Below are 15,198 nucleotides of genomic sequence, written 5' to 3'. Positions count from 1 at the left end.
TATTAATAAGACCTTTTCAGTCATTTGTAACTCACACAAAACAATGCAATAACAAACACAGCAAGTCACAGAAAAAATAACTAACAATCTTCTTTCATCATATTGTCAAAAGACACCAATGTATGTGGTTTGAAAGTATTTTTTATATAAAGAAATGTAACAATGCTACGTGCTGACAATATATAACTGCATGTACATCCCCTTCATTGAAAAGGCACATCATTTAATATCCAAAATGCCAATTGAAGTAACTGAAATAAATTCTAAAGAGAACCCACTCTGAGAAATTTTAAATAATTTGGCTGCCATATTTAGAGCTTGCAACTTCCTAATGCTTTGCTTTATCACAGTTTTTATCTAAATGAAACCAACCATTCATTGAAACAATCAAAGTCTGAAAAGTTTGGATTGGTGAAAGCATCGAAAATGTCTTCACCCAGGCAGAAAGAAAGAAGAAGTGGAGAAGATGCAGCAACCAGGTTGTCAATCTCCAGTGGAAACCTGCTCTCCTACGAGCCACAGCAGAAAGAAGGCCAGGGCCAGGAGGCCAGTTCCCAATAGATCCCCCAGAGCTGTAAGGTAGGGGATGGAGTAACTGTCAGGGTCCCTCCCCGTCCGCCACAGAAAATGGACCATCCAGTCAGCAACACACAGCAGAGTGAGGACCTGACAGAAGACAGTGAGATCGAATAATGGGAGAAAGATGTGAACAGTAGACTCTATGATGCATCACAAAGCTCAAAGTAGAAATCATCCACTATAGACTATGGAGACCCAGCCTTCGACCAAGCTGATCTCCCCTTCTTCGTGGTTTACCTGTAGGAGAGCGGCAGCCAAGAAGAAGGTGATGAAGACAAATGTTGGGCCGACGGTGCTGCCCTTCATCAGGTGGATGGTGTACAGGAAGATCAGGTGACCAGGGATGGCCAAAACGAGCAGCACCTGGGCGGACCGTTGATTGGCTCCTGACAGAAAGGCAGAGATAGTTTAACATACAGGTCGAATACATATGAATACACAGAAAGGTCTATTTATTTTTTGTTTACAGTATGTTAAAGGGCCTGGTTGGGTATGTGGCTGCGTGTGTCATTACCTGAGCCAAAGAAGGTGCGGCAGGGGTAGTAGCAGCTTCTGCGATTCTCAGGCACCTGCCTCGGTAAGCAGTGGAGGTGCAGATCTGTGGCAATACGACTGGACTGGATGGCAACCAAGTTTCCCCCAATACCTACATTGAGATAAAGAGAAGAGACATCATTACCATACATTTTGAAAGAGATCCTGTGACATAGCATTTCCGTGAAGTTTCTTGAACGTTCAGATTTAGAAAACTGATTACCAGTGGAGTCAAGACAGTTTGGAAATGTATTTACAAGAGACGATAAATATCACACAGTATACCAGGTGTGTGTGTGTGTGTGACGACTTGGTTGCTAACTCCTGTTCCCCTGGTCCCTTTATAGCTCACAGGTGCTTCCTCCATCTTGTATCATCATGTGATATGTGCCTTATGATTTATTTGAAGAAGACGATAAACAGTGTTTTTTCTTTCTAAATTCTCAACCTTAAGGATCTCGCTGTCATTTAAATGTTTTAACGTAACTTAAACATTAACCAATGATGTAAAAGTGTTATCACTGATACACACTTTTTAGGTATTACATAACCAAAATCATATAACAGGGCCCCGCGTGGGAGTCAAACCCACACCACTGGCATTTTAAGTGCCATTCAAACGACAGAGATGAGCTATATGGGGCTATGATGTATTGAATTCATCCTAAAGGGCTCAGTTCCAAGGACACACTGGTTGTTGTTGTATTTTGGGAAGACAGTGTGAGTGTGTTATGTCTTCTTTTCTTACAAAACATTGTGTTGATGATATAAAGGCCAGCTCAAGGAAAGCTCCTAATGTATTAATGACATAAGGGCCTGCTAACATAAGGCTCTGGACATGTTGAGGATATAAGGAATATGAGGACCTACTCAAGAAAGGCTCAGATATTGGCTGTGCGTCTGTCACGTGTCCCCATGTCTCCTTCTACAGCTCCTAAAAACTCAGCCCAGTGTCTTACCATTTATAACCGGTGTGTACAGTATCATTCCCACCATGTTTGGGTCTGATACAGTTGTGTCCAGGATGAGCCCTCCAAGACTGTAGAAACATGTGAATGAGAGGTTGGTATTTCCATAAAGTGCTGTTTGAATGCTGTACTTAGACTTCAGGGAGACCAACGTGTAAACAGACCTGCTAATGACCATGGCAGTGATGATCGGTTCCCAGCCTGTGTAGAGCAGAATGCGACTGGCTGGGTTTCGGGAAGAGATGACGACCCACAGTGGAGTCAGGCAGAGGAAGAACAGACACACCAGGTATGAAACATAGGGATACAACTCTGTGGAAACAAGGAGAGGGACAGGCACGCACTAGCTGTATGAATTCAGCTGAAGAAAGCTAGAGAGGAAAGTCAAAGCCATGAATGTAAACATGAAACTCTTGTAGGTAGTCCCACAACTCCCCCTGGTGGAAGAACATAAAATCCCACAGCTTTAGTCTCAAGTCCCATGCAAAAAGGGCTTGACTGCATCAAAACAAGTGAAATAAAAAGAACATATAATAAATAACCTCAGTAAAAACAAAAATAACAAAAGCGCATTTAAAATGAATTGAATTAACACTACACACAAGTAAGGCACAACTTGTGTAAGGCATTTCTTTGTTATATTATAGGATATGTACAGTGTTACAAAAAAGTGCAGAAAGTTGCAATAGTTTCTTCCTAGCAATTTCTCTGTGACCCCACCACTCTTTCTCTCTTACTGAATATGTATCTGCCCTATCCCCCTATCAATATCGCTCTCCTTATCTATCACTTCATCATTCATTTTATCACTCTCACTCTTTACCAATGCATTCATAGAGGCCCTGGCTGAAGCCTGCCAGGATGGCCAAGGTGATCAGGTCACCAAAGCTAGCAGCAATGGGCGTGGCCACGTTGTCTGGGTTGATGCCCATCCTCTTGGAGCCAGTGATCACTCCCACCATGATAATCCCTGGGGGGACAGAGTCAAGTAAGGTTCAGTCAAGGTGCATGAATTGAACGAGCACAAGTGAAAGCAATGTGGTTACAGCTGGGGAAAGAGACAGCCTGGAGGTAATACTGGAGACCAAAATGGCGTTAATTGGCATCATCTACCTTCCTTTTACCATGGTAATACAACGCATATGGTTTTCTTTAATGAAAACAAATGTCAACCAGGTGGTATGGTAGACCTCAAGGCAGCTGTTTTAGCCCTGTTTTTCTGTTTGTGCTAAGAACATCTTAATAAGTTTGTATAAAGCCTGGGTGTGTACTCAACATTAGTTGCTACTAAAGCAACTGAAATTACTGCAACAAAGAGATGCTGTCCTGTTTAAAATGGATGGTTTGTAAAAAGAAACCCAGCAAACTGCATGCTGATTTATCTCATTTTGACAAATACCTTCCACAAGTACATACACTATCGACTGGTGTTCTTGCTAATTTCATCATTTATAACACATACCAAATAAAAATAAATGGATCCTCTTAGGATATATAAAATAATCTCCACATGGGTTTCATCATAATATGTATTTCTCAGATTTCTCAGCTGCATTCCTGACCCTGAATTAGGTTGAGAATTTCTCTATTTTTATTTCTCTGGCAGACTTACAAGTTTCACAAGAGATGGAAATATAAATATTCTATTCCTCTCTGTCGAACTTTCAGTTCCACTATGTTTTCTCTTTTTTTAACTGCAAACCTCAAATCAGGGACTTATTTAAACCTGAGACACCAGGTGAGTGCAATTAATGTTGGAGGTAGAAAAGAAAACCAGCAGGCTCTGGACCTCTTGGGATAAGGATTGAGAACCCCTGAGATAAGGACATGATGATTGATTTTGGGGTGCTAGCTCTTGAATGCATCTTGCACACAGGCCAGCTGGGGTCCCAGGGAGAGATGTGAGAACCATTGCTGTTGACAACTAATTTCCCTTTTGGTCAGTGAGTACAACATTAATTGGTTAAAGGGAAAATCCAAAGCTAGTTTTTAGGCTGTTTTCTCAGCCTCCCTACATTATTATGAGTGATCAGCGTTGTTTCAGAAATAATTAAATACAATTTTGCACCAGGAAACCTCAGCCAATGACGTCATTGGTTGTTAGGGATTGTCTAATTAAGAGTGCAGCCAGTAACCTACAGACCGACATACAAGCTACCTGACCTGGTCTCAGATGTTACCTAGTCCAGTCTCATCTGACCTGGTCTCAGGTGTTACCTGGTCCAGTCTTATCTGACCTGGTCTCAGGTGTTACCTGGTCCAGTCTCATCTGACCTGGTCTCAGTGGTTACCTGGTCCAGTCTCATCTGACCTGGTCTCAGTGGTTACCTGGTCCAGTCTCATCTGACCTGGTCTCAGTGGTTACCTGGTCCAGTCTCATCTGACCTTGTGCTAATCAATATTGATGTGCATGTTGATGTTTATAGTGTATATTGATGTGTTTTTATAGGGCTTGAGTCACCTTTGGTCGCAGCATGACTCCCCGTCAAAATAAAGGTTAAAATTAGCTAGATTTAAATGCATCATTACTAAAAGCGTCGTATTTGGGACACATCATGCTAACACCTAAACCTCCTAATGTGATCCATCAGCAAGTTGCAGAGACTAAAGTTCTTGGTGTAGTCTTATTTATTCCCCTTGGTCTTGGTGGTCGGGAAAATAAAATGTTTTTGTTTCTACGTATAGGGTAACCCAGGTTTGAATTAGACTTGATTAGAAGAAGTATTTTGACCTTCCAGGACCCACACACACACACACACAAGCTTAGGAGTTAGATCAGGACGTGCATTGTCTGAAACAAGTTAAGTCATTGCTTCTTCAAGTCACCTTCATTGCTCAGTAAGCTAGGTCCAGAGCACTTGGAGGAAAACTCTTCTGGCCAAAGACATCTCTTAGCTTGCAGGAGAACTCTTCTGGCCAAAGTCATCTCTTAGCCTGGAGGAGAACTCTTCTGGCCAAAGTAATCTTTTAGCCTGGAGGAGAACTCTTCTGGCCAAAGTCATCTCTTAGCTTGGAGGAGAACTCTTCTGGCCAAAGTCATCTTTTAGCCTGGAGGAGAACTCTTCTGGCCAAAGTCATCTCTTAGCTTGCAGATGAACTAAACCACCACAAGGAGTTGCTGAAGTGCAGCATGACAAGTCCACCCCAGACAATTCTTTTAAAGATGTTCTGGCATTTTATGCTGATTTGAATAGAGACAATGGAGAAAAACAAGTGGGGGGATGGATTTTAAGCCATGCTGTATCAGCATATGGGCACGGCAGGGAGGAGCTTAGAACTCTGGATCACCCGCGGTCACTATACATTATTCTAAATTAAGTCATATTTATTTGTTGAAGCAATGTACAGTACATTTGTATAATGCACAATGATATGATATAATGTTTCTGTCTGTTTGAACCTGCTCCTAAAGGAATACTACCAAATACTTAGTTGCTCTGTTTGAACCTGATCCCAAAGGAATACTACCAAATACTCAGTTGCTCTGTTTGAACCTGATCCCAAAGGAATACTACCAAATACTCAGTTGCTCTGTTTGAACCTGATCCCAAAGGAATACTACCAAATACTTAGTTGCTCCTGAGAAAAAGGCTCTATTGTACTGTGCATCAAGTTGGAGACACCTTCCCTATAATTACGAGACAGTCTACACTTACACTAAGCTGCTAGTTAAATGATATCATCAGTCTACCCCTGCATTAAGCTCCTAGTTAAATGACATCATTGTAAGGAGAAATTGTTAATTACATATGGATTTATGTTTTAAATATATGTCTGGGAAAGATTTCAGCACAAATGAAATTCAAACGAATTGCCAAGTGACATTTGTATATACATTTCACTGTGTAACATACAACTGTAAATGTATTAGCAACACATATTTGTTAGAAAATATATTGTCTAGCATTTTATGCTTTAAGCTAATGGATGCATGGGTCTAAGAGAATGTAAGGTGACATCCATGTACACTACTATTTAAATGTTTGGGGTCACTCAGAAATGTCCTTGTTTTTGAATTAAAGGCCAATGTTTTGTTAATTTAAATAACATCAAATTGATCAGTAATACAATGTAGACATTGTTAATGTTGTAAATGACTATTGTAGCTGGAAATGGCTGATTTTTAAAGGAATATCTACATTGGCACACAGAGGCCCTTTATCAGCAACCATTTAATCCTGTGTTCCAAAGGCACGTTGTGTTTGCTAATTCAAGTTTATAATTTTAAAAGGCTAATTGATCATTAGAAATCCATTTTGCAATTATGTTAGCACAGCTGAAAACTGTTATGCTGATTAATTAGACTAGTTGAGTATCTGAAGCATCAGCAATTGTGGATATGATTACAGGCTCAAAACAAAAAACATTCTTCTGAAACTCATCAGTCTATTCTTGTTCTGAGAAATGAAGGCTATTCCATGCAAGAAATTGCTAAGAAACTGAAGATCTTGTACAACGCTGTGTACTACTCCCTTCACAGAACACAGCAAACTGTCTCAAACCAGAATAGAAAGAGAAGTGTAGAACAGTGTAAAACTGAGCAAGAGGAGGAGTACATTAGTTTGAGAAACAAACATCTCACAAGTCCTCAACTGGGAGCTTCATTAAATGGGACCTGTAAAACACCAGTCTCTAGGCAACTCTGGGATGCTGGCCTTCCAGGCAGACTTACAAAGAAAAAGCCATATCTCAAACTGGCCAATAAATTTAAAAGATTAACAAGATTAACAATTGAACATAGACACTGGACAGAGAAAGATTGGAGAAACATATTATTGACAGACAGATCTACATTTGAGGTGTTCGGATCACAAGGAAGAACATTTGTGAGACGCAGACCAAATGAAAAGATCCTTGATGCTATCTGTCAAGCATGGAGGTGGCAATGTAATGGTCTGGGGGTGCTTATGTGGTGGTGAAGTGGGAGATTTGTACATGGTAAAAATGATCTTGAAGATTTTGCTATCTCCATTTTGTAATTCCGTGCCATACCCTGTGGACAGCCCTTGATTGGAGCTAATTTCCTCCTACAACAGGACAATGACCCAAAGCACAGCTCCAAACTATTCAAGAACTATTCAGGGAAGAAGCAGTCAGCTGGTATTCTGTCTATAATGGAGTGACCAGCATAGACACTGGATCTCAACCTTATTGAGTTGTTGTGGGAGCAGCTTGACCATATGGTACACAAGAAGTGCCCATCAAGCCAATCCAATTTGTGGGAGGTGCTACTGGAAGCATGGGGTGAAATCTCTTCAGATGACCTCGACATATTGACAAGTAGAATGCCAAAGGTCTGCAGGGCTGTATATGCTACACATGGAGGATTCTTTGACTCAAGCAAAGTTTGAAGGACACAATAATTATTTAAATATAATTATTTCTAAACTTGTCAATTACTCTATTTCCTCTACATTTCGCTTTATTTCCCAAGTCCTTTCATGTATGTTCCATGGAAAACAAGGACATTTCTAAGTGACCCCAAACTTTTGAACAGTAGCGTAAATACAGTGTTAATGACTGTATATGTTGATCTGTAACTTACGGCTCAGTTCTCCCAAGGTCAATATAGTATGGAGTGTCCATGTACTAGTTGAATCACATGTGGGTTGGTAGGGGTGATGCGGGGGGAGTTGGTTGGGGCTAACTGGTTGTCTTACCCTGCAGCAAGGAGGCCATGAAGGCTGTAGTTACACTGGCTGAGCAGAGGAGAGCAGCGTGGCTGAGTAACACCTCTCCTGACAATACCCAACCCAAGAACAATGCTGCCAGGGCAGCCAGGAGACCCAACACTGTGGCCTGCACCTACAGGGAACGGCAAAGAAATTCAGTAATAAAAATATGAACAAAATATTATCATCCATTTTCCTTATCTTGTTTTCTCCACTTCCATTTAAATGATGCCCAACTCGTGATCATGGCCTTGCCCCATCCCAGCAACTCCGCAGCAGCTCTGGGGAATTCGGAGTGCGTCCTCCAGTGAACATACCGCTGAGCCATTCTGCTTCTTATTACACAGCTGCACAGTCAGGAAGTATTTGCCGGCACATTTTTCAGGGAAGAGAGCACATTCCATGGGGACAGCCACAATTGAGTTTGCAGACGCCTGACCACAAGGAGCTGCTAGAGCTCAAAAAGAAAAGACCACCCTATCAGATATCAAACCCATCCAGTGCTGAGCCTGATTGGCACACTTTCTGCACAGGGGCACTGTCAGTATACCTTAACCAGGATTCAAACTTTTAGCTACAATTGTGTAGCTGTACTGCAAGGCAGTGATTTAGATGAACAGCATGTGCGCGCGGGAACACAACACTCTCATGGAATGCCATTCAGAGTAGCCCTTAAGTTAAATGTTTTAGTCCCCATCAGATAGGATTGTTGTTCTTGGTTTATGTTTGATTTTCATTTTGTATATAAACTCAAAACATTAGCATACCATTGTAACTTGTGCAATTGGGCTGTACTCTGCTGGCAATACTCGGCCCTCATTCAGGGTGGTTGCGGTTGGTGGGTGTCCCATTGGTTGATGCTTGGCAATGTGGGTGGATTGATTTCCTGCCTGTTGGGCCCTGTCTGGGGCCTTCCCCAGATAGAACCACAATGTCACCGGACCCCCTGTCTCAGCCCCAAGGTCTTACGCTGCTATATTATTGTGCTGAGGGCGTAGGGTCATTTCTCCTTCTCCACTATAAATCCTTGTAGATATGCATTTTCTAAATGTTCCCTGTCTCCTACCGTTTTAAACTTATGAGGACATGAGATCCTGGCCCACACCTGAGGAGTACCTGGCTTGAAAGACCCGTTGCTGTCCCTGTCCAAAGTTCTCCTGGTTGTGTTGCAGATCAAGACGATACCTGACGATTTCAGCTGCCTCTGTGCAGACCCCCTCCCCTGTGTTGTCTCTGTCCTTGTCCATCTGGTCATGCTTCCGACCTGGACTAAGTTTAAATAGACTCTGGACTCAGCCCACATGCATTTATTCATTATTACAATTTGTATGTTCACCCGGCACAGCCAAAAGAGGACTGATCACCCCTCTGAGCCTGGGTCCTCTCTAGGTTTCTTCCTAAATGTTTTTCCTAGCCACTGAAATTCAACACTACTGTTGTTTTCTCCTTAGGGTTTAAGGTTGGGTGTTTTGTAAAAGCACTTTGACAGCTGCTAATGTAAAAAGGGCTTTATGAATACATTTGATTGATTGTAATTTACCTGTTTAAGTGCCAGGTTCCCAATAATCAAACTCCACTTCTCTCTGGCACACTCCATTCTTCCCACATTCACCTGGCAAAAGAAAAAATCATTAACATTAATATATTTTATCAGTTGTTAGATCAGAATAAGATGTTCATTCTTGGCCTATGCTTTTCAGGATACAGTGCTGTTTTATGGTGGTGTTATGGTGGTGTTATGGTGGTGGGCACTATCATTGATAATTCAATATGAAATCGATAGTTTAATATAAGAGTGGCATGGCATCCAACGTTTACTCCTTCCTAGTCCTAAAGATTTTCTTTAAATAGGACTGTCACAGTAGAACTAGTGATTGTAGTAAAGGCATAAATACTGACAGTAGCCCAGTAAAAGCTTTTCATAAGTGGTTAAGAATTGTCTTTTGGAAATGAACAGCTCTTTTTGAAAGGCATTACATTTTTTAAATGGGAACTGAATTGTGTTGGTGAAAGGGGCCTTTAATTCAGCTGCTTGATTTCCATATTTTTTCTGCTCAAACTACGATTATTTGCTGGGAAGGTACAAAATTCTTCATTAACAAATGCATTTCCGCTCTGCAGAAACAGTAAATGAGGAGAGTTTCTGTGTTCCACGTGCATTTTCCCAGCAGGGTAACGTCAGGTAAAAAACAACAACAGGGGATCTAGTAATTAGGCCAGAAATAGTCAGATGTAACCAATCTCAAAATGAATGTTATGCTCTAACATTATTATAAGTCAACTTTACGGACCACAGACCACAGGTGATAGAAGGAAGAGAGAGGCTGTAGTGAGGTAGGGTTTCATTATATGTTGGTCCCCTTGTTGCTCCATTGTCAAGCATGTTGTGGATGTGGGTGAGGTGGGAATTTGTTAAAGGGAGAACACCAGTTGTCAACTGTAAGAGATGTCTTGAGTCGGATTGGACATAGAGATGCATCACCCATGGGTGTCAGGAGTGAGGAACGGGAGAAGTAGTTGAGTGTCATTCCCGTTGTTATGAACGTTGTTATGAACGTTGTTATGAACGTTGTTATGTACCATGTACATGCATTAGAGCCAAGTGACTTGGTGTGTTGAGAGAAAAGAGCCACATCTGGCTGCAATATCTACCTGATTTTGTTAGCTGTGAGGATTTGACTTTTCTGCTCACCTTCATAAAACAAAAGCTGTTGCCATTTGCAAGAAGGACATTTTCTAATCACAATATTGTATCATTTACATCCATACACAATAATTGCTTTACCCACATTTATTTAACATAAATCTACAACAATTCACCCCATTTCAAATAGCTGGTTATTCCCCCTTGGAGAAACATAATTTATCTAACTGTGGGATACATTTATTGGAAATGGTTCTCTAAGTCCTCCTATACCCAGGGGCTTCAATAATATGTCTTCTGACGACCTCAGAGATCTCTTTTGTTCTTTGGTGTGGCCCAACGTTATTATAGTTCAGACCAATCTAAACTATGTTTCACGTAAGCCTGGAAACTCAGAGTTCCTCCACTATTGTTTTTTTAATACACTTGATACTAATTGTAACATTTCCAATGATAAAGTGAGAGGTGTACTGACTTTTCCGCAGAAGGAAATTACATTTCTGTTAATTTTATTGAATAATTATAGAAATGTTATAGCTGTAATTTTCCAGTGATATTTGTTAAATTAGGATTCCTTGATTTGTCAAATGTACATAAATCCCCAAATAACAAAAGGTGGTGTTTTAATTAATTAACTTCCTACAAAGCACTCTAGCTGTGTGTCACAAATGTGTCACTCAGTAATAAAGGATGTCTTACTCTCTCATCCTGAACTCAATAAACCATCTACAATGCTTTATTGAAACCGAAAAGCCCTCATCATGCCAGTCAGCAGGTTTTCAATTCCGGGTGAAAAATCCCAATATATCCCGTATTAACAACACAGAGCTAGAGAGGCTAGGTTATAAGCCATATTCAGTACACGGTAGGCTGTAGTCATGTTAGTGTTATTAAGGGCTGTGCTCTTTACATGCTGGTGAGGACTATCACACGAGGACAGAGAACACACAATGTAAGAGAGAATCAAGTTGAGGATTGGATGCCCCACAATGTTGGAGTGTGGAATGATTGGGCGCACGCGTGGTTGCTTGTGTTCTTACTGCCGTTGAGAGTCTGGAGGCAAGTGTCATCTCCAGGTTTCCCTTCAGACCCAGTAGAGCTGGCACCAGGATGAAGATCTCTGTTACTCTCTGGAACACCCCCCAATGCTGCCGCAGAAACACAGTGGAACACATCCACATAACACAATGCATTAGACTGACTTAGAGACAATGCATTAGACTGACTTAGAGACAATGCATTAGACTGACTTAGAGACAATGCATTAGACTGATTTAGAGACAATGCATCACACTGACTTAAAGACAATGCATTACACTGACTTAAAGACAATGCATTACACTGACATAAAGACAATGCATTACACTGACTTAAAGACAATGCATAACACTGACTTAAAGACAATGCATTACACTGACTAAGAGACAATCAGACTGACTAACACACAACATATTATACTGACCAACAAATAAAACATTACACTCACCAACATACAATACACTTCACTGACAAACGCACAACACATTAGACTGACCAACACTTAACACTATAATTGATAAACCAATAAACCATTTCTCAGTACCTCACCTGAACTACATCCAGTAGCATCCCAGCAGACACTGTCCCCAGTCCAGCCAGTAGGAAGGGCATCAGAATCTGCAGCACCATGGACCGAACAGACTCAACGGGTGCCTCTGGAAAACCGCCCTGGGCGCCGCAATCCTCTGGGTCCTCATTGACCTTGGAGCCGGGGAAGTGTCCATTGGAGAGCAACGGGGCCGTCTCTACATACGAACCCAGGCCACTGGAGGGGCTTCTGCTGGATGGAGACTGAGCTTTGTTCAGGAGCTGATGGCGTCCCTCCGGTTGTGGTGCCTCGGGCACTCGGCAGGACCCATAGTGGCGTCCGTTGTGCTTTCCTGAGTCCACAATGTCACTCGGGACCAGTTGGTCATGATGAGGCCCGTTGGTGGCCATGGGAACAGTCATGTGTTCTGAGTGAGTCGGACACTTCTTCTGTTTCTTGGAAGAAAGCGTTTCCCCACCTGAACTTATCTGTTGATATGACTGGGTCAAAGGAAATCAGCAAGATGTCAACGACTACAGCATATGTAATATGGAATTTATCGCAAAAACTACCATGGTACCAGTCAAGACATTACAGTGGTCGATTCACTTCTACGTTAGATTTGTGGCAAATGTAGGTTTGGTGTGTATTTAAACTTATGACTCACAGATGCTGTTTAATGAGTAAAGATAAGCGTCAACACTACTCTTGAGCATATAAGACAACCACAATAGAGTCATGGCTACAGCACGAGAAACACATGAGTGTACGGCCGAACTGATTAGTGGTGAATGGACAACAACTGAGAACGGATTACTTTTGATCCACAGTACGATGGAAAACGACATGGGGAGGGTGGGTAGGATTATGCATTCACCTCTAGCTTGCATTGTACCTCACTAAACCTTTCCTCACTGTAGTTCTTTGTTTTTATGTTGTTATTACTGTATGTCATTTTTATGTGCTGTTATTATGTTAGATACATTTTATGTATCTGTCATTAAAACTCAACCTGGTTGGATTAATGTAAAATAAAAAATACGTTTGTGTCCTCTCTTCAAATGTAAAGTTGAAATCATCAGAATTTTTTATTTCTGAATATGGATGGACAACTGCTGTAAAGGAATGTGTCATCTCTGCTAACGTCACATCATATTCCCATTAAAGAATTCATTGGAAATCACATAGGTTGGTTGGGACTGTGACAAACCTACATGAAATCACTGGGGGGAATGAATGAACATTCTGTATAATCCAAACTAAACATATTATAATTGCCTTGGGTTTATTTCCATCACTTCAAGTTTATTTCCATCACTTCAAAGCTTAGGCATTTTCATTCACAGTGACATTTGAAGTTGACCAGATTTCACATATTGTATCTGTGCGATATTCAACATTCTTAACTTTTTGTTTTGGATACTTAACAAGACTTTAAATACCTAAAATGTATGTAGTCACATCAAATATATATCTACACACTTTAAATATTGTTTGACAACATTTAATATAGTGGAACATATAAAGACTATCAACATTTAAATCTTTGTACTTTGATTTTTATGAGTTGTTCATTTGTTAGGCACTTTTGTTCAAAGTGCAACATAGTGTTGATTATTGAATTACCTTTGCTCTAGTTTGGTATTTAATCAATTACTTGAACATGTTTAATATTGATCTTGGTGGCTTGATAACAGTGGCAATGTTATTTGATTCTCAGAGAACAGGTTTGAAGATCCATTAGTCATTTTAAATTGGGTTGATTTAGCCAAATTAGGTTAAGATCGCAAACACCTTTCCAGGAGAGGAACACCTTGTAATTATCTGCCATCAAGAACCCATCCTCACTCCAGAAAGTGGTGCCCCTGCATTCTCCCAGTCATTTGCTAGGCATTCTCCCACATGCTCAGGGTTTTTCTATACAATTCCAAAGCCTCTTGTCAGACACGGAAGCAATTTGGAGCTGCGTGGTGCTAACAATCACATAATTGCCAAACAACTTGAGGGAGACACTTAATTCACTATGTAGTAAATCCTAATTGCATAGATATAAGGTTGTGCTCAGCACTATACATCAGATAACTGAAGACACAGAAATGTTTATAGTATAGTTGTTTTGGATACTTAACAAGACTTAAAATACCTAAAATGTATGTAGTCACATCAATGTAATGATCAATTTGAGCAATACTATTGCTTCTTGTCAAACCATTGATCTTATAATAAAATGAATGAGCCAAAAACAATGATAAACACCTATTTAATAAATTCTGTTTTTGAGTCATTGACTATTCTGCAGTCTACATGTGATCTAAATTTGTAAACTTACACTGAAAACTAATGAAGAAAGACACACATTGTAAAAAGAATAAAACTCTAAAGTATGTTAAAAGAAAAAGTTACTTACCTAAAGTGTGAAACCATAGCATATTACATATAAATAGATTTTGGAGAAGTAGATAGGCCTACTCCACCGTTGTTCTTTCACTCTGCTTAGTCTGTCCATGAGTGTTTTCCTCCTCCTTGAATGCCTGAACCTATATATTTGCTCTCTCTCTCTCTCTTTCTCTCTCACACACAAACACACACACAAACACACAAACAAACACAGACACACATACACTGTGACACTCTTTAAAAATTAAATATGCCACCTAGTGTAAGCAATAGTGTTATGACAGGGAATTTGATAACATTCTCAATTTTAGGCTACATTAATAATCATGTTAGCAGGTTAACAGATATTAAATAAAAACAAACTACAAACTTCAAATATATGTTATTATAAACTAAATGGTGATCTTCTATGAATTAAGTTGTGTAAACTACTTACCTCTAAAAGTCAAAAACTTTTTTACTTAAAATGTCTGGGACTTGTGCAATTAGCAAAATATTTGTTGTTTTATCAGCCCGTTTTCATATGTGTACAATCCTTATATAGAATCTCCTTTATAACTTAGCTATGAACATTCAAGAATGAAAGACAGTGGTTTTGATGACTTGGGCCACAACTCAGCAGCTCCACTTTTACAACCAGTGGCCAGAAATCACAGACTGCATCTTTATGTCTGGGACTGATATAGGTGAAGTGAAATATTTTAAAATATCTAGTCTATTTGATCTATATCTACAAGATTATTTTATATACTATTATATTACCCAGATTACTTTGGAGTGAAGGCAGTCAGAGCACATATAAATTACAAATATATACACTCGGGTCTCTTTTACGCT

At 40.2% G+C, this 15,198-nt stretch overlaps 1 protein-coding gene across 2 annotated transcripts; it reads right to left on the bottom strand.

Moving 5' to 3' along the window:
* Nucleotides 1-16: 16 nt before the first annotated feature.
* On the bottom strand, nucleotides 17-14,458 carry slc41a2a (solute carrier family 41 member 2a). Of its 2 annotated transcripts, XM_010884169.3 has the most exons (11): nucleotides 14,372-14,458; nucleotides 11,985-12,464; nucleotides 11,438-11,545; nucleotides 9,294-9,365; nucleotides 7,742-7,886; nucleotides 2,905-3,051; nucleotides 2,246-2,393; nucleotides 2,073-2,152; nucleotides 1,094-1,225; nucleotides 817-965; nucleotides 17-666 (listed from the first exon to the last, which is right to left on the bottom strand). In XM_010884169.3, the coding sequence occupies exons 2-11, from the start codon at nucleotides 12,384-12,386 to the stop codon at nucleotides 484-486; spliced, it is 1,566 nt and encodes a 521-aa protein (XP_010882471.2). In that variant the 5' UTR covers nucleotides 12,387-12,464; nucleotides 14,372-14,458; the 3' UTR covers nucleotides 17-483. The 2 variants fall into 2 exon arrangements, with proteins under 2 accessions (XP_010882471.2, XP_019912214.1); XM_020056655.1 differs by lacking the exon at nucleotides 14,372-14,458 and having other exon boundaries at nucleotides 11,980-12,016.
* Between the last annotated feature and the right edge of the window lie 740 nt (nucleotides 14,459-15,198).

The sequence above is a fragment of the Esox lucius genome, chromosome 19, assembly GCF_011004845.1.
Source record: "Esox lucius isolate fEsoLuc1 chromosome 19, fEsoLuc1.pri, whole genome shotgun sequence".
NCBI lineage: Eukaryota > Metazoa > Chordata > Actinopteri > Esociformes > Esocidae > Esox > Esox lucius.
The sequence above is the reverse complement of the archived record's forward strand: the minus strand, read 5'-3'. Positions and strand labels throughout refer to the sequence as shown.

What these genes read in the sequence shown, in the direction of transcription:
- slc41a2a (XM_010884169.3), bottom strand. Translation starts at nt 12,386, where the DNA reads ATGACTGTTCCCATGGCCACCAACGGGCCTCATCATGACCAACTGGTC. An exon ending in CCTCCAGACTCTCAACGGCA is followed by an intron (nt 9,366 to 11,437) that starts GTAAGAACACAA and finishes TTCTTTTGCCAG; the next exon opens with GTGAATGTGGGAAGAATGGA. An exon ending in CATGGCCTCCTTGCTGCAGG is followed by an intron (nt 3,052 to 7,741) that starts GTAAGACAACCA and finishes CTGTCCCCCCAG; the next exon opens with GGATTATCATGGTGGGAGTG.